The following is a 27546-nucleotide window of genomic DNA, read 5'->3' on the forward strand; positions in this document are numbered from 1 at the left end:
GGTGGTGGGTGTACACCCAGGATCCCATTCCAACCAAAAGTGGCCTGGTCTAAGTTAGCTGATGAAAGTTGCAAGCGAGAATTTCATCATCGCTTGCAGCTGGGGTTGGCATCGTCCCCCACTCCACCTGATGTCGAGGGTAAATGGGCGAGGTTTAAGACTGTGACTCATGCAGCTGCAATGGCTGCTTTGGGTACGCGGTCCAGACCTCCCCGGGAACCCTGGCTGACGGAGGAGGTGTTCAGGTTAATTGAGAAAAAGCGACAGGCCCACTCTCATCGCCTACAGCATCCCACGTCAGAGAATGAGGAGGTTTACCGCAGCCTTCGCTCGGAGGTTCGGAGAGCCGTAAGGCGCTGTAAGGATGGGTGGTGGTCGCGGGTTGCTGAGGAGATGGAGTCTGCCTCAGTGGCCCGTGATCACAAATCACTATTTAACTCCATCAAAAAAGTAACCTGCAGCGCCACACCTATTACCATCATTAGAGGAAAAAACGGTGATCCAATCTCCGACCCCCAGGAACAGGTTTGCAGATTTGCTGAGCATTTCTGTGAGGTCCTGGGGGAGGGAAAATCTCTCAGCCAGGAAAACATCATGGCACAAAGTGGGGATAACCCTGCTGAGGCTGCGGTGCCTCAAATATTGGAAGAGGTCACCCCCTGTGAGTGGCTGGCTGAGGTACCGGCTGTTGAGGAAGTACTGAGGGCGATCCGGAGTCTGAGACCAGGGAAGGCACCGGGCAGAGATGATCTCCCAGGCGAAATGCTGAGGGAGGGTGGCGTTTGTGCACAGACTGCCCTATATGACATCATAACAACAGTCTGGACCACTGGACGGGTTCCGCAGGACTGGAAGGATGCCCTGGTGGTCCCCCTCTTTAAGAAGGGGGACCGCACAGACTGTAACAACTACAGGGGCATCTCACTCCTCAGTGTGCCGGGTAAGGTCCTGGCAAGGATTATTCAACATCGCCTTGCTAGGCATGCTGAGGAGAGGCTTGCGGAGCCCCAATGTGGTTTCAGGAAAGGGCGGTCCTGCACAGATGCCATATTTTCTGTCCGTCTGCTACAGCAGAGGTGTAGGGAATTCCAAAAAGACCTACATCTCTGCTTTATTGACCTGGTCAAGGCCTATGATACCATCAGTAGGACTGGGCTCTGGGTTGTTCTTCGTGCTTTCGGAGTCCCTGACCCTCTGCTCACGATCATTAAGGACCTTCATGATGGTGAGCGGGCCCGGGTAAAACTACGTGGCCGGGAGTCGGAGCCTTTCCCTGTACACCTTGGGGTGCGACAGGGATGTCCTCTGGCTCCCACATTATTTAACATCTATTTCGACTGCGTAGTTCGTGAAGCCTTCAATAGCTGTACCGGGGGAATTACCATTTGGTACAGATATAATGGGAGGCTGATCGACGCCCGGGTGCGATCAAGGGATGGCTCCCTATTGGTCAACCACGTTATGTATGCCGATGATTTGGTAATAGCTGCTCATTCAGAAGAGGAGTTGGAGACGCTGCTGCTGAGGCTGGAGTGTGCCACTAAGAGGTGGGGCCTTACCATCAGCCCCACCAAAACTAAGCACCTGCCTGGGTATTTTGTACCATCGGGCACTCCGCCCCCACAACTCCCAATCGGTGATGGGGCAGTTGTGGAGAGAGTAGAGAGTTTCCCATACCTGGGCAGTGTGCTCATGACCAGCTCCAGTTTATCAGCAGAGGTCTCACTCCGAATCAGTCGAGCGGCAATATCTTTTCATCGGTTGCGTAACGCTGTGTGGAAGCTACCTGGTCTGTCGCTCCGCACGAAGCTTCAGGTCTTCTCGGCCACGGTCATTCCCTCCCTTCTCTACGCTTGCGAAACGTGGACCCCCCTAGTGGAGCATCTTCGCCGGTTGGAAACATTTAGGCTGGCCTGCCTACGATCCATCCTGGGTTTGACCAGGCTGGATTGTGTGAGGAGCTCACAAGTCCTTGAAAGATCTGGGCAAAGTCCCATCAGTGAGCTCCTCCGGCAGGCAAGGCTGCGTTGGCTGGGTCATGTAGCCCGCATGCCCAGCCACCGCATGCCTAAACAGCTTTTGTTCGGCCGGATCGAGGGGGCTAAACGGGCGCGGCACGGGCTAGAGAAGAGATGGAGTGATGTGGTACAGGAGGACGTGGAGCTGAGTGGACTTGCCGATGACTGGTACCAGCGGTGTCAAGATCGGCCTCAGTGGAGGAGGCTCGTGAAGGACGCTACTGGGCAGTTGGAGGCAGTCGCCCTCCAACAACAACGGAGGGCGGAGGAGCGACGCTCACAACAACGAGCGGAGCGCCGGGTGGCTAAAGCACAGCAAGTTGGCACAGTAGGGGGCACAGGTGGTGCATCAGCCAGTCATCTCGGTCATCTCGGTCAGTCGACCCGTGGCACCTGGGTCTGCCCCGTGACCTCCTGCCAGCGGGCGTTCGACACTTCACGTGGCCTCAAGGTGCACATGGCCTGGCACAAGCGTCGTGGTGACGTCACCGCCACTTAGTGGCGAATGGCGGTTGTTGTTGTTGTCACTGTGTGTGTGTCACTGAGTGTGTGTGTCACTGTGTGTGTGTCACTGTGTGTGTGTCACTGAGTGTGTGTGTCACTGTGTGTGTCACTGTGTGTGTGTCACTGTGTGTGTGTCACTGTGTGTCTCACTGTGTGTGTCACTGTGTGTCACTGTGTGTGTCACTGTGTGTGTGTGCGTGTCACTGTGTGTCACTGTGTGTGTCACTGTGTGTCACTGTGTGTGTCACTGTGTGTGCGTGTCACTGTGTGTCTCACTGTGTGTGTCACTGTGTGTCACTGTGTGTGTCACTGTGTGTGTGTGTGTCACTGTGTGTCACTGTGTGTGTCACTGTGTGTCACTGTGTGTGTCACTGTGTGTGTGTGTCACTGTGTGTCTCACTGTGTGTGTCACTGTGTGTCACTGTGTGTGTCACTGTGTGTGTGTGTGTGTGTCACTGTGTGTCACTGTGTGTGTCACTGTGTGTCACTGTGTGTGTCACTGTGTGTGTGTGTGTCACTGTGTGTCACTGTGTGTGTCACTGTGTGTCACTGTGTGTCACTGTGTGTGTGTGTCACTGTGTGTCTCACTGTGTGTGTCACTGTGTGTCACTGTGTGTGTCACTGTGTGTGTGTGTCACTGTGTGTGTCACTGTGTGTGTCACTGTGTGTGCTTGTCACTGTGTGTCTCACTGTGTGTGTCACTGTGTGTGTCACTGTGTGTGTCACTGTGTGTGTGTGTGTGTCACTGTGTGTGTCACTGTGTGTCACTGTGTGTGTCACTGTGTGTGTGTGTCACTGTGTGTCTCACTTTGTGTGTCACTGTGTGTCACTGTGTGTGTGTGTGTGTCACTGTGTGTCACTGTGTGTGTCACTGTGTGTCACCTGTAGGCATCGAGGGCCAGCAGCTCGTTCGCGGTGACGCAGTCGACGATGAACGCCGCCGAGTGGAAATCCTCCCCGTAGTCACCCTCCACATCACCCACGGGAACCAACCTCAACGCGCACACACACACACACAGTCACTCACACAGTCACACACACACAGTCACTCACACACAGTGACACACACACACACACTCACAGTCACACACACAGTGACACACACAGTCACTCACACACACACACAGTGACACACACACAGTCACACACACAGTGACACACACAGTCACTCACACACACAGTGACACACACACACACAGTGACACACACACACACAGTCACTCACACAGTCACTCACACAGTCACACACACACACACAGTAACTCACACAATCACACACACACAGTCACTCACACACACAGTGACACACACACACTCACAGTGACACACACACACACACAGTCACTCACACAGTCACTCACACAGTCACACACACACACACACACAGTGACACACACACAGTCACACACACAGTGACACACACAGTCACTCACACACACACACAGTGACACACACACAGTGACACACACACAGTCACTCACACACACAGTGACACACACACACTCACACACACAGTCACTCAAACACAGTGACACACACACACACACAGCCACACACACAGCTACACACACAGTCACACACACAGTCACACACACAGTGAAACACATGTACACACAGACACACACAGACACACACACAGGCACACACACACAGAGACACACAGTCACACACACAGACACACACACAGACACACACACAGACACACACAATCACACACACAGTAACACACATGCACACACACACACACACAGACACACACACACAGACACACAGACACTCACACACAGACACACACACAGTCACACGCAGTCACACGCACACACATGTACACACACACATGCACACACATGCACACACATGTACACACACACATGCACAAACACACGCATGCACACACACACGCACTCACGCACACACACGCACACACACACACAGGCACACACAGGCACGCACGCACACACAGGCGCACACGCAGGCACACACACGAGAGATGTTGACTACCTCGCCTGGTCTGCAGGAGGTCGTGGGTCTCTGTGTGATGAGTCTATGGGTCTCTGTGTGATGATTCTATGGGTCTCTGTGTGGTGAGTCTGTGGGTCTCTGTGTGGTGAGTCTATGGGTCTCTGTGTGGTGAGTCTATGGGTCTCTGTGTGGTGAGTCTATGGATCTCTGTGTGGTGAGTCTATGGGTCTCTGTGTGGTGAGTCTATGGGTCTCTGTGTGGTGAGTCTATGGGTCTCTGTGTGGTGAGTCTGTGGGTCTCTGTGTGGTGAGTCTATGGATCTCTGTGTGATGAGTCTATGGATCTCTGTGTGATGAGTCTGTGGGTCTCTGTGTGGTGAGTCTGTGGGTCTCTGTGTGATGAGTCTATGGGTCTCTGTGTGGTGAGTCTATGGGTCTCTGTGTGGTGAGTCTATGGGTCTCTGTGTGGTGAGTCTATGGGTCTCTGTGTGGTGAGTCTATGGGTCTCTGTGTGATGAGTCTATGGATCTCTGTGTGATGAGTCTGTGGGTCTCTGTGTGGTGAGTCTATGGATCTCTGTGTGATGAGTCTATGGATCTCTGTGTGATGAGTCTGTGGGTCTCTGTGTGATGAGTCTATGGGTCTCTGTGTGGTGAGTCTATGGATCTCTGTGTGGTGAGTCTGTGGGTCTCTGTGTGGTGAGTCTATGGATCTCTGTGTGATGAGTCTGTGGGTCTCTGTGTGGTGAGTCTATGGATCTCTGTGTGATGAGTCTGTGGGTCTCTGTGTGGTGAGTCTATGGGTCTCTGTGTGGTGAGTCTATGGGTCTCTGTGTGGTGAGTCTATGGGTCTCTGTGTGGTGAGTCTGTGGGTCTCTGTGTGGTGAGTCTATGGATCTCTGTGTGATGAGTCTGTGGGTCTCTGTGTGGTGAGTCTATGGATCTCTGTGTGATGAGTCTGTGGGTCTCTGTGTGGTGAGTCTATGGATCTCTGTGTGATGAGTCTGTGGGTCTCTGTGTGATGAGTCTGTGGGTCTCTGTGTGATGAGTCTATGGGTCTCTGTGTGGTGAGTTTGTGGGTCTCTGTGTGGTGAGTCTATGGATCTCTGTGTGATGAGTCTATGGGTCTCTGTGTGATGAGTCTGTGGGTCTCTGTGTGGTGGTGAGTCTGTGGGTCTCTGTGTGGTGAGTCTATGGGTCTCTGTGTGATGAGTCTGTGGGTCTCTGTGTGGTGAGTTTGTGGGTCTCTGTGTGGTGAGTCTGTGGGTCTCTGTGTGGTGAGTCTATTGGTCTCTGTGTGGTGAGTCTATTGGTCTCTGTGTGGTGAGTCTATTGGTCTCTGTGTGGTGAGGCTGTGGGTCTCTGTGTGGTGAGTCTGTTGGTCTCTGTGTGGTGAGTCTAAGGGTCTCTGTGTGGTGAGTCTAAGGGTCTCTGTGTGGTGAGTCTATGGGTCTCTGTGTGGTGAGTCTGTGGGTCTCTGTGTGGTGAGTCTGTGGGTCTCTGTGTGGTGAGTCTAAGGGTCTGTGTGGTGAGTCTATGGGTCTCTGTGTGGTGAGTCTGTGGGTCTCTGTGTGGTGAGTCTGTGGGTCTCTGTGTGGTGAGTCTGTGGGTCTCTGTGTGGTGAGTCTGTGGGTCTCTGTGTGATGAGTCTATGGGTCTCTGTGTGATGAGTCTATGGGTCTCTGTGCGGTGAGTCTGTGGGTCTCTGTGCGGTGAGTCTGTGGGTCTCTGTGCGGTGAGTCTATGGGTCTCTGTGTGATGAGTCTGTGGGTCTCTGTGTGGTGAGTCTGTGGGTCTCTGTGCGGTGAGTCTATGGGTCTCTGTGTGATGAGTCTGTGGGTCTCTTTGTGGTGAGTCTAAGGGTCTCTGTGTGGTGAGTCTATGGGTCTCTGTGCGGTGAGTCTGTGGGTCTCTGTGTGATGAGTCTATGGGTCTCTGTGCGGTGAGTCGGTGGGTCTCTGTGTGGTGAGTCTATGGGTCTCTGTGTGTGATGAGTCTGTGGGTCTCTGTGTGTGGTGAGTCTGTGGGTCTCTGTGCGGTGAGTCTGTGGGTCTCTGTGTGGTGAGTCTGTGGGTCTCTGTGCGATGAGTCTGTGGGTCTCTGTGTGGTGAGTCTGTGGGTCTCTGTGTGGTGAGTCTGTGGGTATCTGTGTGGTGAGTCTATGGGTCTCTGTGTAATGAGTCTATGGGTCTCTGTGTGTGATGAGTCTGTGGGTCTCTGTGTGTGGTGAGTCTGTGGGTCTCTGTGTGGTGAGTCTGTGGGTCTCTGTGCGGTGAGTCTGTGGGTCTCTGTGCGGTGAGTCTGTGGGTCTCTGTGTGGTCAGTCTATGGGTCTCTGTGTGGCGAGTTTGTGGGTCTCTGTGTAATGAGTCTATGGTTCTCTGTGGTGAGTCTATGGGTCTGTGTGGTGAGTCTGTAGGTCTCTGTGTGGTGAGTCTGTGGGTCTCTGTGTGGTGAGTCTGTGGGTCTCTGTGTGATGAGTCTGTGGGTCTCTGTGTGATGAGTCTGTGGGTCTCTGTGTGGTGAGTCTGTGGGTCTCTGTGTGGTGAGTCCGTGGGTCTCTGTGTGGTGAGTCTATGGGTCTCTGTGTGATGAGTCTGTGGGTCTCTGTGTGATGAGTCTGTGGGTCTCTGTGTGGTGAGTCTAAGGGTCTCTGTGTGGTGAGTCTAAGGGTCTCTGTGTGGTGAGTCTAAGGGTCTGTGTGGTGAGTCTATGGGTCTCTGTGTGTGATGAGTCTGTGGGTCTCTGTGTGGTGAGTCTAAGGGTCTCTGTGTGGTGAGTCTGTGGGTCTCTGTGTGATGAGTCTGTGGGTCTCTGTGTGGTGAGTCTAAGGGTCTCTGTGTGGTGAGTCTGTGGGTCTCTGTGTGATGAGTCTGTGGGTCTCTGTGTGGTGAGTCTGTGGGTGTCTGTGTGGTGAGTCTAAGGGTCTCTGTGTGGTGAGTCTGTGGGTCTCTGTGTGATGAGTCTGTGGGTCTCTGTGTGGTGAGTCTAAGGGTCTCTGTGTGGTGAGTCTATGGGTCTCTGTGTGGTGAGTCTGTGGGTCTCTGTGTGATGAGTCTGTGGGTCTCTGTGTGGTGAGTCTAAGGGTCTCTGTGTGGTGAGTCTGTGGGTGTCTGTGTGGTGAGTCTATGGGTCTCTGTGTGGTGAGTCTGTGGGTCTCTGTGTGGTGAGTCTGTGGGTCTCTGTGTGATGAGTCTGTGGGTCTCTGTGTGTGGTGAGTCTGTGGGTCTCTGTGTGTGATGAGTCTGTGGGTCTCTGTGTGTGGTGAGTCTATGGGTCTCTGTGCGGTGAGTCTGTGGGTCTCTGTGCGGTGAGTCTGTGGGTCTCTGTGTGGTGAGTCTGTGGGTCTCTGTGTGGTGAGTCTGTGGGTCTCTGTGTGATGAGTCTATGGGTCTCTGTGTGGTGAGTCTGTGGGTCTCTGTGCGGTGAGTCTGTGGGTCTCTGTGCGGTGAGTCTATGGGTCTCTGTGTGATGAGTCTGTGGGTCTCTGTGTGGTGAGTCTAAGGGTCTCTGTGTGGTGAGTCTGTGGGTCTCTGTGTGGTGAGTCTAAGGGTCTCTGTGTGGTGAGTCTAAGGGTCTCTGTGTGGTGAGTCTGTGGGTCTCTGTGTGGTGAGTCTAAGGGTCTGTGTGGTGAGTCTATGGGTCTCTGTGTGGTGAGTCTGTGGGTCTCTGTGTGGTGAGTCTGTGGGTCTCTGTGTGGTGAGTCTGTGGGTCTCTGTGTGGTGAGTCTGTGGGTCTCTGTGTGATGAGTCTATGGGTCTCTGTGTGATGAGTCTATGGGTCTCTGTGCGGTGAGTCTGTGGGTCTCTGTGCGGTGAGTCTGTGGGTCTCTGTGCGGTGAGTCTGTGGGTCTCTGTGTGGTGAGTCTGTGGGTCTCTGTGTGATGAGTCTGTGGGTCTCTGTGTGATGAGTCTATGGGTCTCTGTGTGATGAGTCTATGGGTCTCTGTGCGGTGAGTCTGTGGGTCTCTGTGCAGTGAGTCTATGGGTCTCTGTGTGATGAGTCTGTGGGTCTCTGTGTGGTGAGTCTGTGGGTCTCTGTGCGGTGAGTCTGTGGGTCTCTGTGCGGTGAGTCTATGGGTCTCTGTGTGATGAGTCTATGGGTCTCTGTGCGGTGAGTCTGTGGGTCTCTGTGTGGTGAGTCTATGGGTCTCTGTGTGTGATGAGTCTGTGGGTCTCTGTGTGTGGTGAGTCTGTGGGTCTCTGTGCGGTGAGTCTGTGGGTCTCTGTGTGGTGAGTCTGTGGGTCTCTGTGCGATGAGTCTGTGGGTCTCTGTGTGGTGAGTCTGTGGGTCTCTGTGTGGTGAGTCTGTGGGTATCTGTGTGGTGAGTCTATGGGTCTCTGTGTAATGAGTCTATGGGTCTCTGTGTGTGATGAGTCTGTGGGTCTCTGTGTGTGGTGAGTCTGTGGGTCTCTGTGTGGTGAGTCTGTGGGTCTCTGTGCGGTGAGTCTGTGGGTCTCTGTGCGGTGAGTCTGTGGGTCTCTGTGTGGTCAGTCTATGGGTCTCTGTGTGGCGAGTTTGTGGGTCTCTGTGTAATGAGTCTATGGGTCTCTGTGGTGAGTCTATGGGTCTGTGTGGTGAGTCTGTAGGTCTCTGTGTGGTGAGTCTGTGGGTCTCTGTGTGGTGAGTCTGTGGGTCTCTGTGTGATGAGTCTGTGGGTCTCTGTGTGATGAGTCTGTGGGTCTTTGTGTGGTGAGTCCGTGGGTCTCTGTGTGGTGAGTCTATGGGTCTCTGTGTGATGAGTCTGTGGGTCTCTGTGTGATGAGTCTGTGGGTCTCTGTGTGATGAGTCTATGGGTCTCTGTGTGATGAGTCTGTGGGTCTCTGTGTGGTGAGTCTAAGGGTCTCTGTGTGGTGAGTCTAAGGGTCTCTGTGTGGTGAGTCTAAGGGTCTGTGTGGTGAGTCTATGGGTCTCTGTGTGTGATGAGTCTGTGGGTCTCTGTGTGGTGAGTCTAAGGGTCTCTGTGTGGTGAGTCTGTGGGTCTCTGTGTGATGAGTCTGTGGGTCTCTGTGTGGTGAGTCTAAGGGTCTCTGTGTGGTGAGTCTGTGGGTCTCTGTGTGATGAGTCTGTGAGTCTCTGTGTGGTGAGTCTGTGGGTGTCTGTGTGGTGAGTCTAAGGGTCTCTGTGTGCTGAGTCTGTGGGTCTCTGTGTGATGAGTCTGTGGGTCTCTGTGTGGTGAGTCTAAGGGTCTCTGAGTGGTGAGTCTATGGGTCTCTGTGTGGTGAGTCTGTGGGTCTCTGTGTGATGAGTCTGTGGGTCTCTGTGTGGTGAGTCTAAGGGTCTCTGTGTGGTGAGTCTGTGGGTGTCTGTGTGGTGAGTCTATGGGTCTCTGTGTGGTGAGTCTGTGGGTCTCTGTGTGGTGAGTCTGTGGGTCTCTGTGTGATGAGTCTGTGGGTCTCTGTGTGTGGTGAGTCTGTGGGTCTCTGTGTGTGATGAGTCTGTGGGTCTCTGTGTGTGGTGAGTCTATGGGTCTCTGTGCGGTGAGTCTGTGGGTCTCTGTGCGGTGAGTCTGTGGGTCTCTGTGTGGTGAGTCTGTGGGTCTCTGTGTGGTGAGTCTGTGGGTCTCTGTGTGATGAGTCTATGGGTCTCTGTGTGGTGAGTCTGTGGGTCTCTGTGCGGTGAGTCTGTGGGTCTCTGTGCGGTGAGTCTATGGGTCTCTGTGTGATGAGTCTGTGGGTCTCTGTGTGGTGAGTCTAAGGGTCTCTGTGTGGTGAGTCTGTGGGTCTCTGTGTGGTGAGTCTAAGGGTCTCTGTGTGGTGAGTCTAAGGGTCTCTGTGTGGTGAGTCTGTGGGTCTCTGTGTGGTGAGTCTAAGGGTCTGTGTGGTGAGTCTATGGGTCTCTGTGTGGTGAGTCTGTGGGTCTCTGTGTGGTGAGTCTGTGGGTCTCTGTGTGGTGAGTCTGTGGGTCTCTGTGTGGTGAGTCTGTGGGTCTCTGTGTGATGAGTCTATGGGTCTCTGTGTGATGAGTCTATGGGTCTCTGTGCGGTGAGTCTGTGGGTCTCTGTGCGGTGAGTCTGTGGGTCTCTGTGCGGTGAGTCTATGGGTCTCTGTGTGATGAGTCTGTGGGTCTCTGTGTGGTGAGTCTGTGGGTCTCTGTGCGGTGAGTCTATGGGTCTCTGTGTGATGAGTCTGTGGGTCTCTGTGTGGTGAGTATGTGGGTCTCTGTGTGGTGAGTCTATGGGTCTCTGTGTGATGAGTCTATGGGTCTCTGTGCGGTGAGTCTGTGGGTCTCTGTGTGATGAGTCTATGGGTCTCTGTGAGGTGAGTCTATGGGTCTCTGTGTGGTGAGTCTGTGGGTCTCTGTGCGGTGCGTCTGTGGGTCTCTGTGTGGTGAGTCTATGGGTCTCTGTGTGTGATGAGTCTGTGGGTCTCTGTGTGTGGTGAGTCTGTGGGTCTCTGTGCGGTGAGTCTGTGGGTCTCTGTGTGGTGAGTCTGTGGGTCTCTGTGCGATGAGTCTGTGGGTCTCTGTGTGGTGAGTCTGTGGGTCTCTGTGTGGTGAGTCTGTGGGTCTCTGTGTAATGAGTCTATGGGTCTCTGTGTGTGATGAGTCTGTGGGTCTCTGTGTGTGGTGAGTCTGTGGGTCTCTGTGTGGTGAGTCTGTGGGTCTCTGTGCGGTGAGTCTGTGGGTCTCTGTGCGGTGAGTCTGTGGGTCTCTGTGTGGTCAGTCTCTGTGTGGCGAGTTTGTGGGTCTCTGTGTAATGAGTCTATGGGTCTCTGTGGTGAGTCTATGGGTCTGTGTGGTGAGTCTGTAGGTCTCTGTGTGGTGAGTCTGTGGGTCTCTGTGTGGTGAGTCTGTGGGTCTCTGTGTGATGAGTCTGTGGGTCTCTGTGTGATGAGTCTGTGGGTCTCTGTGTGGTGAGTCCGTGGGTCTCTGTGTGGTGAGTCTATGGGTCTCTGTGTGATGAGTCTGTGGGTCTCTGTGTGATGAGTCTGTGGGTCTCTGTGTGATGAGTCTATGGGGGTCTGTGTGATGAGTCTGTGGGTCTCTGTGTGGTGAGTCTAAGGGTCTCTGTGTGGTGAGTCTAAGGGTCTCTGTGTGGTGAGTCTAAGGGTCTGTGTGGTGAGTCTATGGGTCTCTGTGTGTGATGAGTCTGTGGGTCTCTGTGTGGTGAGTCTAAGGGTCTCTGTGTGGTGAGTCTGTGGGTCTCTGTGTGATGAGTCTGTGGGTCTCTGTGTGGTGAGTCTAAGGGTCTCTGTGTGGTGAGTCTGTGGGTCTCTGTGTGATGAGTCTGTGGGTCTCTGTGTGGTGAGTCTAAGGGTCTCTGTGTGGTGAGTCTGTGGGTCTCTGTGTGATGAGTCTGTGGGTCTCTGTGTGGTGAGTCTGTGGGTGTCTGTGTGGTGAGTCTAAGGGTCTCTGTGTGGTGAGTCTGTGGGTCTCTGTGTGATGAGTCTGTGGGTCTCTGTGTGGTGAGTCTAAGGGTCTCTGTGTGGTGAGTCTATGGGTCTCTGTGTGGTGAGTCTGTGGGTCTCTGTGTGATGAGTCTGTGGGTCTCTGTGTGGTGAGTCTAAGGGTCTCTGTGTGGTGAGTCTGTGGGTGTCTGTGTGGTGAGTCTATGGGTCTCTGTGTGGTGAGTCTGTGGGTCTCTGTGTGGTGAGTCTGTGGGTCTCTGTGTGATGAGTCTGTGGGTCTCTGTGTGTGGTGAGTCTGTGGGTCTCTGTGTGTGATGAGTCTGTGGGTCTCTGTGTGTGGTGAGTCTGTGGGTCTCTGTGCGGTGAGTCTGTGGGTCTCTGTGTGGTGAGTCTGTGGGTCTCTGTGTGGTGAGTCTGTGGGTCTCTGTGTGATGAGTCTATGGGTCTCTGTGTGGTGAGTCTGTGGGTCTCTGTGCGGTGAGTCTGTGGGTCTCTGTGCGGTGAGTCTATGGGTCTCTGTGTGATGAGTCTGTGGGTCTCTGTGTGGTGAGTCTAAGGGTCTCTGTGTGGTGAGTCTGTGGGTCTCTGTGTGGTGAGTCTAAGGGTCTCTGTGTGGTGAGTCTAAGGGTCTCTGTGTGGTGAGTCTGTGGGTCTCTGTGTGGTGAGTCTAAGGGTCTGTGTGGTGAGTCTATGGGTCTCTGTGTGGTGAGTCTGTGGGTCTCTGTGTGGTGAGTCTGTGGGTCTCTGTGTGGTGAGTCTGTGGGTCTCTGTGTGGTGAGTCTGTGGGTCTCTGTGTGATGAGTCTGTGGGTCTCTGTGTGGTGAGTCTAAGGGTCTCTGTGTGGTGAGTCTATGGGTCTCTGTGTGGTGAGTCTGTGGGTCTCTGTGTGATGAGTCTGTGGGTCTCTGTGTGGTGAGTCTAAGGGTCTCTGTGTGGTGAGTCTGTGGGTGTCTGTGTGGTGAGTCTATGGGTCTCTGTGTGGTGAGTCTGTGGGTCTCTGTGTGGTGAGTCTGTGGGTCTCTGTGTGATGAGTCTGTGGGTCTCTGTGTGTGGTGAGTCTGTGGGTCTCTGTGTGTGATGAGTCTGTGGGTCTCTGTGTGTGGTGAGTCTATGGGTCTCTGTGCGGTGAGTCTGTGGGTCTCTGTGCGGTGAGTCTGTGGGTCTCTGTGTGGTGAGTCTGTGGGTCTCTGTGTGGTGAGTCTGTGGGTCTCTGTGTGATGAGTCTATGGGTCTCTGTGTGGTGAGTCTGTGGGTCTCTGTGCGGTGAGTCTGTGGGTCTCTGTGCGGTGAGTCTATGGGTCTCTGTGTGATGAGTCTGTGGGTCTCTGTGTGGTGAGTCTAAGGGTCTCTGTGTGGTGAGTCTGTGGGTCTCTGTGTGGTGAGTCTAAGGGTCTCTGTGTGGTGAGTCTAAGGGTCTCTGTGTGGTGAGTCTGTGGGTCTCTGTGTGGTGAGTCTAAGGGTCTGTGTGGTGAGTCTATGGGTCTCTGTGTGGTGAGTCTGTGGGTCTCTGTGTGGTGAGTCTGTGGGTCTCTGTGTGGTGAGTCTGTGGGTCTCTGTGTGGTGAGTCTGTGGGTCTCTGTGTGATGAGTCTATGGGTCTCTGTGTGATGAGTCTATGGGTCTCTGTGCGGTGAGTCTGTGGGTCTCTGTGCGGTGAGTCTGTGGGTCTCTGTGCGGTGAGTCTATGGGTCTCTGTGTGATGAGTCTGTGGGTCTCTGTGTGGTGAGTCTGTGGGTCTCTGTGCGGTGAGTCTATGGGTCTCTGTGTGATGAGTCTGTGGGTCTCTGTGTGGTGAGTCTGTGGGTCTCTGTGTGGTGAGTCTATGGGTCTCTGTGTGATGAGTCTATGGGTCTCTGTGCGGTGAGTCTGTGGGTCTCTGTGTGATGAGTCTATGGGTCTCTGTGAGGTGAGTCTATGGGTCTCTGTGTGGTGAGTCTATGGGTCTCTGTGAGGTGAGTCTATGGGTCTCTGTGCGGTGAGTCTATGGGTCTCTGTGTGATGAGTCTGTGGGTCTCTGTGTGGTGAGTCTAAGGGTCTCTGTGTGGTGAGTCTGTGGGTCTCTGTGTGGTGAGTCTAAGGGTCTCTGTGTGGTGAGTCTAAGGGTCTCTGTGTGGTGAGTCTGTGGGTCTCTGTGTGGTGAGTCTAAGGGTCTGTGTGGTGAGTCTATGGGTCTCTGTGTGGTGAGTCTGTGGGTCTCTGTGTGGTGAGTCTGTGGGTCTCTGTGTGGTGAGTCTGTGGGTCTCTGTGTGGTGAGTCTGTGGGTCTCTGTGTGATGAGTCTATGGGTCTCTGTGTGATGAGTCTATGGGTCTCTGTGCGGTGAGTCTGTGGGTCTCTGTGCGGTGAGTCTGTGGGTCTCTGTGCGGTGAGTCTATGGGTCTCTGTGTGATGAGTCTGTGGGTCTCTGTGTGGTGAGTCTGTGGGTCTCTGTGCGGTGAGTCTATGGGTCTCTGTGTGATGAGTCTGTGGGTCTCTGTGTGGTGAGTCTGTGGGTCTCTGTGTGGTGAGTCTATGGGTCTCTGTGTGATGAGTCTATGGGTCTCTGTGCGGTGAGTCTGTGGGTCTCTGTGTGATGAGTCTATGGGTCTCTGTGAGGTGAGTCTATGGGTCTCTGTGTGGTGAGTCTGTGGGTCTCTGTGCGGTGCGTCTGTGGGTCTCTGTGTGGTGAGTCTATGGGTCTCTGTGTGTGATGAGTCTGTGGGTCTCTGTGTGTGGTGAGTCTGTGGGTCTCTGTGCGGTGAGTCTGTGGGTCTCTGTGTGGTGAGTCTGTGGGTCTCTGTGCGATGAGTCTGTGGGTCTCTGTGTGGTGAGTCTGTGGGTCTCTGTGTGGTGAGTCTGTGGGTCTCTGTGTAATGAGTCTATGGGTCTCTGTGTGTGATGAGTCTGTGGGTCTCTGTGTGTGGTGAGTCTGTGGGTCTCTGTGTGGTGAGTCTGTGGGTCTCTGTGCGGTGAGTCTGTGGGTCTCTGTGCGGTGAGTCTGTGGGTCTCTGTGTGGTCAGTCTCTGTGTGGCGAGTTTGTGGGTCTCTGTGTAATGAGTCTATGGGTCTCTGTGGTGAGTCTATGGGTCTGTGTGGTGAGTCTGTAGGTCTCTGTGTGGTGAGTCTGTGGGTCTCTGTGTGGTGAGTCTGTGGGTCTCTGTGTGATGAGTCTGTGGGTCTCTGTGTGATGAGTCTGTGGGTCTCTGTGTGGTGAGTCCGTGGGTCTCTGTGTGGTGAGTCTATGGGTCTCTGTGTGATGAGTCTGTGGGTCTCTGTGTGATGAGTCTGTGGGTCTCTGTGTGATGAGTCTATGGGTCTCTGTGTGATGAGTCTGTGGGTCTCTGTGTGGTGAGTCTAAGGGTCTCTGTGTGGTGAGTCTAAGGGTCTCTGTGTGGTGAGTCTAAGGGTCTGTGTGGTGAGTCTATGGGTCTCTGTGTGTGATGAGTCTGTGGGTCTCTGTGTGGTGAGTCTAAGGGTCTCTGTGTGGTGAGTCTGTGGGTCTCTGTGTGATGAGTCTGTGGGTCTCTGTGTGGTGAGTCTGTGGGTCTCTGTGTAATGAGTCTATGGGTCTCTGTGTGTGATGAGTCTGTGGGTCTCTGTGTGTGGTGAGTCTGTGGGTCTCTGTGTGGTGAGTCTGTGGGTCTCTGTGCGGTGAGTCTGTGGGTCTCTGTGCGGTGAGTCTGTGGGTCTCTGTGTGGTCAGTCTCTGTGTGGCGAGTTTGTGGGTCTCTGTGTAATGAGTCTATGGGTCTCTGTGGTGAGTCTATGGGTCTGTGTGGTGAGTCTGTAGGTCTCTGTGTGGTGAGTCTGTGGGTCTCTGTGTGGTGAGTCTGTGGGTCTCTGTGTGATGAGTCTGTGGGTCTCTGTGTGATGAGTCTGTGGGTCTCTGTGTGGTGAGTCCGTGGGTCTCTGTGTGGTGAGTCTATGGGTCTCTGTGTGATGAGTCTGTGGGTCTCTGTGTGATGAGTCTGTGGGTCTCTGTGTGATGAGTCTATGGGTCTCTGTGTGATGAGTCTGTGGGTCTCTGTGTGGTGAGTCTAAGGGTCTCTGTGTGGTGAGTCTAAGGGTCTCTGTGTGGTGAGTCTAAGGGTCTGTGTGGTGAGTCTATGGGTCTCTGTGTGTGATGAGTCTGTGGGTCTCTGTGTGGTGAGTCTAAGGGTCTCTGTGTGGTGAGTCTGTGGGTCTCTGTGTGATGAGTCTGTGGGTCTCTGTGTGGTGAGTCTAAGGGTCTCTGTGTGGTGAGTCTGTGGGTCTCTGTGTGATGAGTCTGTGGGTCTCTGTGTGGTGAGTCTAAGGGTCTCTGTGTGGTGAGTCTGTGGGTCTCTGTGTGATGAGTCTGTGGGTCTCTGTGTGGTGAGTCTGTGGGTGTCTGTGTGGTGAGTCTAAGGGTCTCTGTGTGGTGAGTCTGTGGGTCTCTGTGTGATGAGTCTGTGGGTCTCTGTGTGGTGAGTCTAAGGGTCTCTGTGTGGTGAGTCTATGGGTCTCTGTGTGGTGAGTCTGTGGGTCTCTGTGTGATGAGTCTGTGGGTCTCTGTGTGGTGAGTCTAAGGGTCTCTGTGTGGTGAGTCTGTGGGTGTCTGTGTGGTGAGTCTATGGGTCTCTGTGTGGTGAGTCTGTGGGTCTCTGTGTGGTGAGTCTGTGGGTCTCTGTGTGATGAGTCTGTGGGTCTCTGTGTGTGGTGAGTCTGTGGGTCTCTGTGTGTGATGAGTCTGTGGGTCTCTGTGTGTGGTGAGTCTATGGGTCTCTGTGCGGTGAGTCTGTGGGTCTCTGTGCGGTGAGTCTGTGGGTCTCTGTGTGGTGAGTCTGTGGGTCTCTGTGTGGTGAGTCTGTGGGTCTCTGTGTGATGAGTCTATGGGTCTCTGTGTGGTGAGTCTGTGGGTCTCTGTGCGGTGAGTCTGTGGGTCTCTGTGCGGTGAGTCTATGGGTCTCTGTGTGATGAGTCTGTGGGTCTCTGTGTGGTGAGTCTAAGGGTCTCTGTGTGGTGAGTCTGTGGGTCTCTGTGTGGTGAGTCTAAGGGTCTCTGTGTGGTGAGTCTAAGGGTCTCTGTGTGGTGAGTCTGTGGGTCTCTGTGTGGTGAGTCTAAGGGTCTGTGTGGTGAGTCTATGGGTCTCTGTGTGGTGAGTCTGTGGGTCTCTGTGTGGTGAGTCTGTGGGTCTCTGTGTGGTGAGTCTGTGGGTCTCTGTGTGGTGAGTCTGTGGGTCTCTGTGTGATGAGTCTATGGGTCTCTGTGTGATGAGTCTATGGGTCTCTGTGCGGTGAGTCTGTGGGTCTCTGTGCGGTGAGTCTGTGGGTCTCTGTGCGGTGAGTCTATGGGTCTCTGTGTGATGAGTCTGTGGGTCTCTGTGTGGTGAGTCTGTGGGTCTCTGTGCGGTGAGTCTATGGGTCTCTGTGTGATGAGTCTGTGGGTCTCTGTGTGGTGAGTCTGTGGGTCTCTGTGTGGTGAGTCTATGGGTCTCTGTGTGATGAGTCTATGGGTCTCTGTGCGGTGAGTCTGTGGGTCTCTGTGTGATGAGTCTATGGGTCTCTGTGCGGTGAGTCTATGGGTCTCTGTGTGGTGAGTCTGTGGGTCTCTGTGCGGTGCGTCTGTGGGTCTCTGTGTGGTGAGTCTATGGGTCTCTGTGTGTGATGAGTCTGTGGGTCTCTGTGTGTGGTGAGTCTGTGGGTCTCTGTGCGGTGAGTCTGTGGGTCTCTGTGTGGTGAGTCTGTGGGTCTCTGTGCGATGAGTCTGTGGGTCTCTGTGTGGTGAGTCTGTGGGTCTCTGTGTGGTGAGTCTGTGGGTATCTGTGTGGTGAGTCTATGGGTCTCTGTGTAATGAGTCTATGGGTCTCTGTGTGTGATGAGTCTGTGGGTCTCTGTGTGTGGTGAGTCTGTGGGTCTCTGTGTGGTGAGTCTGTGGGTCTCTGTGCGGTGAGTCTGTGGGTCTCTGTGCGGTGAGTCTGTGGGTCTCTGTGTGTGATGAGTCTGTGGGTCTCTGTGCGGTCAGTCTATGGGTCTCTGTGTGGCGAGTTTGTGGGTCTCTGTGTGTGGTGAGTCTGTGGGTCTCTGTGCGGTCAGTCTATGGGTCTCTGTGTGGTGAGTCTGTGGGTCTCTGTGTGTGGTGAGTCTGTGGGTCTCTGTGCGGTCAGTCTATGGGTCTCTGTGTGGCGAGTTTGTGGGTCTCTGTGTAATGAGTCTATGGGTCTCTGTGGTGAGTCTATGGGTCTGTGTGGTGAGTCTGTAGGTCTCTGTGTGGTGAGTCTGTGGGTCTCTGTGTGGTGAGTCTGTGGGTCTCTGTGTGATGAGTCTGTGGGTCTCTGTGTGATGAGTCTGTGGGTCTCTGTGTGGTGAGTCCGTGGGTCTCTGTGTGGTGAGTCTATGGGTCTCTGTGTGATGAGTCTGTGGGTCTCTGTGTGATGAGTCTGTGGGTCTCTGTGTGATGAGTCTATGGGTCTCTGTGTGATGAGTCTGTGGGTCTCTGTGTGGTGAGTCTAAGGGTCTCTGTGTGGTGAGTCTAAGGGTCTGTGTGGTGAGTCTATGGGTCTCTGTGTGTGATGAGTCTGTGGGTCTCTGTGTGGTGAGTCTAAGGGTCTCTGTGTGGTGAGTCTGTGGGTCTCTGTGTGATGAGTCTGTGGGTCTCTGTGTGGTGAGTCTAAGGGTCTCTGTGTGGTGAGTCTGTGGGTCTCTGTGTGATGAGTCTGTGGGTCTCTGTGTGGTGAGTCTGTGGGTGTCTGTGTGGTGAGTCTAAGGGTCTCTGTGTGGTGAGTCTGTGGGTCTCTGTGTGATGAGTCTGTGGGTCTCTGTGTGGTGAGTCTAAGGGTCTCTGTGTGGTGAGTCTATGGGTCTCTGTGTGGTGAGTCTGTGGGTCTCTGTGTGATGAGTCTGTGGGTCTCTGTGTGGTGAGTCTAAGGGTCTCTGTGTGGTGAGTCTGTGGGTGTCTGTGTGGTGAGTCTATGGGTCTCTGTGTGGTGAGTCTGTGGGTCTCTGTGTGGTGAGTCTGTGGGTCTCTGTGTGATGAGTCTGTGGGTCTCTGTGTGTGGTGAGTCTGTGGGTCTCTGTGTGTGATGAGTCTGTGGGTCTCTGTGTGTGGTGAGTCTATGGGTCTCTGTGTGTGATGAGTCTGTGGGTCTCTGTGTGGTGAGTCTAAGGGTCTCTGTGTGGTGAGTCTGTGGGTCTCTGTGTGGTGAGTCTGTGGGTCTCTGTGTGGTGAGTCTGTGGGTCTCTGTGTGATGAGTCTGTGGGTCTCTGTGTGTGGTGAGTCTGTGGGTCTCTGTGTGTGATGAGTCTGTGGGTCTCTGTGTGTGGTGAGTCTATGGGTCTCTGTGCGGTGAGTCTGTAGGTCTCTGTGCGGTGAGTCTGTGGGTCTCTGTGTGGTGAGTCTGTGGGTCTCTGTGTGGTGAGTCTGTGGGTCTCTGTGTGATGAGTCTATGGGTCTCTGTGTGGTGAGTCTGTGGGTCTCTGTGCGGTGAGTCTGTGGGTCTCTGTGCGGTGAGTCTATGGGTCTCTGTGTGATGAGTCTGTGGGTCTCTGTGTGGTGAGTCTAAGGGTCTCTGTGTGGTGAGTCTGTGGGTCTCTGTGTGGTGAGTCTAAGGGTCTCTGTGTGGTGAGTCTAAGGGTCTCTGTGTGGTGAGTCTGTGGGTCTCTGTGTGGTGAGTCTAAGGGTCTGTGTGGTGAGTCTATGGGTCTCTGTGTGGTGAGTCTGTGGGTCTCTGTGTGGTGAGTCTGTGGGTCTCTGTGTGGTGAGTCTGTGGGTCTCTGTGTGGTGAGTCTGTGGGTCTCTGTGTGATGAGTCTATGGGTCTCTGTGTGATGAGTCTATGGGTCTCTGTGCGGTGAGTCTGTGGGTCTCTGTGTGATGAGTCTGTGGGTCTCTGTGCGGTGAGTCTATGGGTCTCTGTGTGATGAGTCTGTGGGTCTCTGTGTGGTGAGTCTGTGGGTCTCTGTGCGGTGAGTCTATGGGTCTCTGTGTGTGATGAGTCTGTGGGTCTCTGTGTGTGGTGAGTCTGTGGGTCTCTGTGCGGTGAGTCTGTGGGTCTCTGTGTGGTGAGTCTGTGGGTCTCTGTGCGATGAGTCTGTGGGTCTCTGTGTGGTGAGTCTGTGGGTCTCTGTGTGGTGAGTCTGTGGGTCTCTGTGTAATGAGTCTATGGGTCTCTGTGTGTGATGAGTCTGTGGGTCTCTGTGTGTGGTGAGTCTGTGGGTCTCTGTGTGGTGAGTCTGTGGGTCTCTGTGCGGTGAGTCTGTGGGTCTCTGTGCGGTGAGTCTGTGGGTCTCTGTGTGGTCAGTCTCTGTGTGGCGAGTTTGTGGGTCTCTGTGTAATGAGTCTATGGGTCTCTGTGGTGAGTCTATGGGTCTGTGTGGTGAGTCTGTAGGTCTCTGTGTGGTGAGTCTGTGGGTCTCTGTGTGGTGAGTCTGTGGGTCTCTGTGTGATGAGTCTGTGGGTCTCTGTGTGATGAGTCTGTGGGTCTCTGTGTGGTGAGTCCGTGGGTCTCTGTGTGGTGAGTCTATGGGTCTCTGTGTGATGAGTCTGTGGGTCTCTGTGTGATGAGTCTGTGGGTCTCTGTGTGATGAGTCTATGGGTCTCTGTGTGATGAGTCTGTGGGTCTCTGTGTGGTGAGTCTAAGGGTCTCTGTGTGGTGAGTCTAAGGGTCTCTGTGTGGTGAGTCTAAGGGTCTGTGTGGTGAGTATATGGGTCTCTGTGTGTGATGAGTCTGTGGGTCTCTGTGTGGTGAGTCTAAGGGTCTCTGTGTGGTGAGTCTGTGGGTCTCTGTGTGATGAGTCTGTGGGTCTCTGTGTGGTGAGTCTAAGGGTCTCTGTGTGGTGAGTCTGTGGGTCTCTGTGTGATGAGTCTGTGGGTCTCTGTGTGGTGAGTCTAAGGGTCTCTGTGTGGTGAGTCTGTGGGTCTCTGTGTGATGAGTCTGTGGGTCTCTGTGTGGTGAGTCTGTGGGTGTCTGTGTGGTGAGTCTAAGGGTCTCTGTGTGGTGAGTCTGTGGGTCTCTGTGTGATGAGTCTGTGGGTCTCTGTGTGGTGAGTCTAAGGGTCTCTGTGTGGTGAGTCTATGGGTCTCTGTGTGGTGAGTCTGTGGGTCTCTGTGTGATGAGTCTGTGGGTCTCTGTGTGGTGAGTCTAAGGGTCTCTGTGTGGTGAGTCTGTGGGTGTCTGTGTGGTGAGTCTATGGGTCTCTGTGTGGTGAGTCTGTGGGTCTCTGTGTGGTGAGTCTGTGGGTCTCTGTGTGATGAGTCTGTGGGTCTCTGTGTGTGGTGAGTCTGTGGGTCTCTGTGTGTGATGAGTCTGTGGGTCTCTGTGTGTGGTGAGTCTATGGGTCTCTGTGCGGTGAGTCTGTGGGTCTCTGTGCGGTGAGTCTGTGGGTCTCTGTGTGGTGAGTCTGTGGGTCTCTGTGTGGTGAGTCTGTGGGTCTCTGTGTGATGAGTCTATGGGTCTCTGTGTGGTGAGTCTGTGGGTCTCTGTGCGGTGAGTCTGTGGGTCTCTGTGCGGTGAGTCTATGGGTCTCTGTGTGATGAGTCTGTGGGTCTCTGTGTGGTGAGTCTAAGGGTCTCTGTGTGGTGAGTCTGTGGGTCTCTGTGTGGTGAGTCTAAGGGTCTCTGTGTGGTGAGTCTAAGGGTCTCTGTGTGGTGAGTCTGTGGGTCTCTGTGTGGTGAGTCTAAGGGTCTGTGTGGTGAGTCTATGGGTCTCTGTGTGGTGAGTCTGTGGGTCTCTGTGTGGTGAGTCTGTGGGTCTCTGTGTGGTGAGTCTGTGGGTCTCTGTGTGGTGAGTCTGTGGGTCTCTGTGTGATGAGTCTATGGGTCTCTGTGTGATGAGTCTATGGGTCTCTGTGCGGTGAGTCTGTGGGTCTCTGTGCGGTGAGTCTGTGGGTCTCTGTGCGGTGAGTCTATGGGTCTCTGTGTGATGAGTCTGTGGGTCTCTGTGTGGTGAGTCTGTGGGTCTCTGTGCGGTGAGTCTATGGGTCTCTGTGTGATGAGTCTGTGGGTCTCTTTGTGGTGAGTCTGTGGGTCTCTGTGTGGTGAGTCTATGGGTCTCTGTGTGATGAGTCTATGGGTCTCTGTGCGGTGAGTCTGTGGGTCTCTGTGTGATGAGTCTATGGGTCTCTGTGCGGTGAGTCTATGGGTCTCTGTGTGGTGAGTCTGTGGGTCTCTGTGCGGTGCGTCTGTGGGTCTCTGTGTGGTGAGTCTATGGGTCTCTGTGTGTGATGAGTCTGTGGGTCTCTGTGTGTGGTGAGTCTGTGGGTCTCTGTGCGGTGAGTCTGTGGGTCTCTGTGTGGTGAGTCTGTGGGTCTCTGTGCGATGAGTCTGTGGGTCTCTGTGTGGTGAGTCTGTGGGTCTCTGTGTGGTGAGTCTGTGGGTATCTGTGTGGTGAGTCTATGGGTCTCTGTGTAATGAGTCTATGGGTCTCTGTGTGTGATGAGTCTGTGGGTCTCTGTGTGTGGTGAGTCTGTGGGTCTCTGTGTGGTGAGTCTGTGGGTCTCTGTGCGGTGAGTCTGTGGGTCTCTGTGCGGTGAGTCTGTGGGTCTCTGTGTGTGATGAGTCTGTGGGTCTCTGTGCGGTCAGTCTATGGGTCTCTGTGTGGCGAGTTTGTGGGTCTCTGTGTGTGGTGAGTCTGTGGGTCTCTGTGCGGTCAGTCTATGGGTCTCTGTGTGGTGAGTCTGTGGGTCTCTGTGTGTGGTGAGTCTGTGGGTCTCTGTGCGGTCAGTCTATGGGTCTCTGTGTGGCGAGTTTGTGGGTCTCTGTGTAATGAGTCTATGGGTCTCTGTGGTGAGTCTATGGGTCTGTGTGGTGAGTCTGTAGGTCTCTGTGTGGTGAGTCTGTGGGTCTCTGTGTGGTGAGTCTGTGGGTCTCTGTGTGATGAGTCTGTGGGTCTCTGTGTGATGAGTCTGTGGGTCTCTGTGTGGTGAGTCCGTGGGTCTCTGTGTGGTGAGTCTATGGGTCTCTGTGTGATGAGTCTGTGGGTCTCTGTGTGATGAGTCTGTGGGTCTCTGTGTGATGAGTCTATGGGTCTCTGTGTGATGAGTCTGTGGGTCTCTGTGTGGTGAGTCTAAGGGTCTCTGTGTGGTGAGTCTAAGGGTCTGTGTGGTGAGTCTATGGGTCTCTGTGTGTGATGAGTCTGTGGGTCTCTGTGTGGTGAGTCTAAGGGTCTCTGTGTGGTGAGTCTGTGGGTCTCTGTGTGATGAGTCTGTGGGTCTCTGTGTGGTGAGTCTAAGGGTCTCTGTGTGGTGAGTCTGTGGGTCTCTGTGTGATGAGTCTGTGGGTCTCTGTGTGGTGAGTCTGTGGGTGTCTGTGTGGTGAGTCTAAGGGTCTCTGTGTGGTGAGTCTGTGGGTCTCTGTGTGATGAGTCTGTGGGTCTCTGTGTGGTGAGTCTAAGGGTCTCTGTGTGGTGAGTCTATGGGTCTCTGTGTGGTGAGTCTGTGGGTCTCTGTGTGATGAGTCTGTGGGTCTCTGTGTGGTGAGTCTAAGGGTCTCTGTGTGGTGAGTCTGTGGGTGTCTGTGTGGTGAGTCTATGGGTCTCTGTGTGGTGAGTCTGTGGGTCTCTGTGTGGTGAGTCTGTGGGTCTCTGTGTGATGAGTCTGTGGGTCTCTGTGTGTGGTGAGTCTGTGGGTCTCTGTGTGTGATGAGTCTGTGGGTCTCTGTGTGTGGTGAGTCTATGGGTCTCTGTGTGTGATGAGTCTGTGGGTCTCTGTGTGGTGAGTCTAAGGGTCTCTGTGTGGTGAGTCTGTGGGTCTCTGTGTGGTGAGTCTAAGGGTCTCTGTGTGGTGAGTCTGTGGGTCTCTGTGTGATGAGTCTGTGGGTCTCTGTGTGGTGAGTCTGTGGGTGTCTGTGTGGTGAGTCGAAGGGTCTCTGTGTGGTGAGTCTGTGGGTCTCTGTGTGATGAGTCTGTGGGTCTCTGTGTGGTGAGTCTGTGGGTGTCTGTGTGGTGAGTCGAAGGGTCTCTGTGTGGTGAGTCTGTGGGTCTCTGTGTGGTGAGTCTGTGGGTCTCTGTGTGTGATGAGTCTGTGGGTCTCTGTGCGGTGAGTCTGTGGGTCTCTGTGTGTGATGAGTCTATAGGTCTCTGTGTGATGAGTCTGTGGGTCTCTGTGTGGTGAGTCTGTGGGTCTCTGTGTGTGATGAGTCTGTGGGTCTCTGTGTGGTGAGTCTGTGGGTCTCTGTGTGTGATGAGTCTGTGGGTCTCTGTGCGGTGAGTCTGTGGGTCTCTGTGTGGTGAGTCTGTGGGTCTCTGTGTGGTGAGTCTGTGGGTCTCTGTGTGGTGAGTCTGTGGGTCTCTGTGTGTGATGAGTCTGTGGGTCTCTGTGTGGTGAGTCTGTGGGTCTCTGTGTGTGATGAGTCTGTGGGTCTCTGTGTGGTGAGTCTGTGGGTCTCTGTGTGGTGAGTCTGTGGGTCTCTGTGTGGTGAGTCTGTGGGTCTCTGTGTGTGATGAGTCTATGGGTCTCTGTGTGATGAGTCTGTGGGTCTCTGTGTGATGAGTCTGTGGGTCTCTGTGTGGTGAGTCTGTGGGTTTCTGTGTGGTGAGTCTATGGGTCTCTGTGTGTGATGAGTCTGTGGGTCTCTGGTGAGTCTGTGGGTCTCTGTGTGGTGAGTCTATGGGTCTCTGTGTGTGATGAGTCTGTGGGTCTCTGGTGAGTCTGTGGGTCTCTGTGTGGTGAGTCTATGGGTCTCTGTGTGTGATGAGTCTGTGGGTCTCTGGTGAGTCTGTGGGTCTCTGTGTGGTGAGTCTGTGGGTCTCTGTGTGTGATGAGTCTGTGGGTCTCTGTGTGGTGAGTCTGTGGGTCTCTGTGTGTGGTGAGTCTGTGGGTCTCTGTGTGTGGTGAGTCTGTGGGTCTCTGTGTGGTGAGTCTGTGGGTCTCTGTGTGGTGAGTTTGTGGGTCTCTGTGTGGTGAGTCTGTGGGTCTCTGTGTGATGAGTCTGTGGGTCTCTGTGTGATGAGTCTGTGGGTCTATGTGTGTGGTGAGTCTGTGGGTCTCTGTGTGTGGTGAGTCTATGGGTCTCTGTGTGGTGAGTCTATGGGTCTCTGTGTGTGATGAGTCTGTGGGTCTCTGTGTGGTGAGTCTAAGGGTCTCTGTGTGGTGAGTCTGTGGGTCTCTGTGTGATGAGTCTGTGGGTCTCTGTGTGGTGAGTCTGTGGGTCTCTGTGTGGTGAGTCTGTGGGTCTCTCTGTGTGATGAGTCTGTGGGTCTCTGTGTGGTGAGTCTGTGGGTGTCTGTGTGGTGAGTCGAAGGGTCTCTGTGTGGTGAGTCTGTGGGTCTCTGTGTGGTGAGTCTGTGGGTCTCTGTGTGTGATGAGTCTGTGGGTCTCTGTGCGGTGAGTCTGTGGGTCTCTGTGTGTGATGAGTCTATAGGTCTCTGTGTGATGAGTCTGTGGGTCTCTGTGTGGTGAGTCTGTGGGTCTCTGTGTGTGATGAGTCTGTGGGTCTCTGTGTGGTGAGTCTGTGGGTCTCTGTGTGTGATGAGTCTGTGGGTCTCTGTGCGGTGAGTCTGTGGGTCTCTGTGTGGTGAGTCTGTGGGTCTCTGTGTGGTGAGTCTGTGGGTCTCTGTGTGGTGAGTCTGTGGGTCTCTGTGTGTGATGAGTCTGTGGGTCTCTGTGTGGTGAGTCTGTGGGTCTCTGTGTGTGATGAGTCTGTGGGTCTCTGTGTGGTGAGTCTGTGGGTCTCTGTGTGGTGAGTCTGTGGGTCTCTGTGTGGTGAGTCTGTGGGTCTCTGTGTGTGATGAGTCTATGGGTCTCTGTGTGATGAGTCTGTGGGTCTCTGTGTGATGAGTCTGTGGGTCTCTGTGTGGTGAGTCTGTGGGTTTCTGTGTGGTGAGTCTATGGGTCTCTGTGTGTGATGAGTCTGTGGGTCTCTGGTGAGTCTGTGGGTCTCTGTGTGGTGAGTCTATGGGTCTCTGTGTGTGATGAGTCTGTGGGTCTCTGGTGAGTCTGTGGGTCTCTGTGTGGTGAGTCTATGGGTCTCTGTGTGTGATGAGTCTGTGGGTCTCTGGTGAGTCTGTGGGTCTCTGTGTGGTGAGTCTGTGGGTCTCTGTGTGTGATGAGTCTGTGGGTCTCTGTGTGGTGAGTCTGTGGGTCTCTGTGTGTGATGAGTCTGTGGGTCTCTGTGCGGTGAGTCTGTGGGTCTCTGTGTGGTGAGTCTGTGGGTCTCTGTGTGGTGAGTCTGTGGGTCTCTGTGTGGTGAGTCTGTGGGTCTCTGTGTGTGATGAGTCTGTGGGTCTCTGTGTGGTGAGTCTGTGGGTCTCTGTGTGTGATGAGTCTGTGGGTCTCTGTGTGGTGAGTCTGTGGGTCTCTGTGTGGTGAGTCTGTGGGTCTCTGTGTGGTGAGTCTGTGGGTCTCTGTGTGTGATGAGTCTATGGGTCTCTGTGTGATGAGTCTGTGGGTCTCTGTGTGATGAGTCTGTGGGTCTCTGTGTGGTGAGTCTGTGGGTTTCTGTGTGGTGAGTCTATGGGTCTCTGTGTGTGATGAGTCTGTGGGTCTCTGGTGAGTCTGTGGGTCTCTGTGTGGTGAGTCTATGGGTCTCTGTGTGTGATGAGTCTGTGGGTCTCTGGTGAGTCTGTGGGTCTCTGTGTGGTGAGTCTATGGGTCTCTGTGTGTGATGAGTCTGTGGGTCTCTGGTGAGTCTGTGGGTCTCTGTGTGGTGAGTCTGTGGGTCTCTGTGTGTGATGAGTCTGTGGGTCTCTGTGTGGTGAGTCTGTGGGTCTCTGTGTGTGGTGAGTCTGTGGGTCTCTGTGTGTGGTGAGTCTGTGGGTCTCTGTGTGGTGAGTCTGTGGGTCTCTGTGTGGTGAGTTTGTGGGTCTCTGTGTGGTGAGTCTGTGGGTCTCTGTGTGATGAGTCTGTGGGTCTCTGTGTGATGAGTCTGTGGGTCTATGTGTGTGGTGAGTCTGTGGGTCTCTGTGTGTGGTGAGTCTATGGGTCTCTGTGTGGTGAGTCTATGGGTCTCTGTGTGTGATGAGTCTGTGGGTCTCTGTGTGGTGAGTCTAAGGGTCTCTGTGTGGTGAGTCTGTGGGTCTCTGTGTGATGAGTCTGTGGGTCTCTGTGTGGTGAGTCTGTGGGTCTCTGTGTGATGAGTCTGTGGGTCTCTGTGTGGTGAGTCTGTGGGTCTCTGTGTGGTGAGTCTGTGGGTCTCTGTGTGGTGAGTCTGTGGGTCTCTGTGTGTGATGAGTCTATGGGTCTCTGTGTGATGAGTCTGTGGGTCTCTGTGTGATGAGTCTGTGGGTCTCTGTGTGGTGAGTCTGTGGGTTTCTGTGTGGTGAGTCTATGGGTCTCTGTGTGTGATGAGTCTGTGGGTCTCTGGTGAGTCTGTGGGTCTCTGTGTGGTGAGTCTATGGGTCTCTGTGTGTGATGAGTCTGTGGGTCTCTGGTGAGTCTGTGGGTCTCTGTGTGGTGAGTCTATGGGTCTCTGTGTGTGATGAGTCTGTGGGTCTCTGGTGAGTCTGTGGGTCTCTGTGTGGTGAGTCTGTGGGTCTCTGTGTGTGATGAGTCTGTGGGTCTCTGTGTGGTGAGTCTGTGGGTCTCTGTGTGTGATGAGTCTGTGGGTCTCTGTGCGGTGAGTCTGTGGGTCTCTGTGTGGTGAGTCTGTGGGTCTCTGTGTGGTGAGTCTGTGGGTCTCTGTGTGGTGAGTCTGTGGGTCTCTGTGTGTGATGAGTCTGTGGGTCTCTGTGTGGTGAGTCTGTGGGTCTCTGTGTGTGATGAGTCTGTGGGTCTCTGTGTGGTGAGTCTGTGGGTCTCTGTGTGGTGAGTCTGTGGGTCTCTGTGTGGTGAGTCTGTGGGTCTCTGTGTG

General features: G+C 54.0%; 1 protein-coding gene across 1 annotated transcript in view; it reads right to left on the reverse strand.

Moving 5' to 3' along the window:
• Positions 1 to 3400: 3400 nt before the first annotated feature.
• Positions 3401 to 27546, reverse strand: part of LOC144954987 (telomeric repeat-binding factor 2-interacting protein 1-like) — a 31677-nt gene continuing 7531 nt past the window's right edge. The window contains exon 3 of the mRNA XM_078885351.1: positions 3401 to 3515. Coding sequence (XP_078741477.1) covers positions 3401 to 3515 — 115 coding nt within the window. The remainder of the gene's footprint in view (positions 3516 to 27546) is intronic.

Source organism: Lampetra fluviatilis, unplaced genomic scaffold, assembly GCF_964198595.1.
Source record: "Lampetra fluviatilis unplaced genomic scaffold, kcLamFluv1.1 SCAFFOLD_171, whole genome shotgun sequence".
NCBI classification, from domain to species: domain Eukaryota; kingdom Metazoa; phylum Chordata; class Hyperoartia; order Petromyzontiformes; family Petromyzontidae; genus Lampetra; species Lampetra fluviatilis.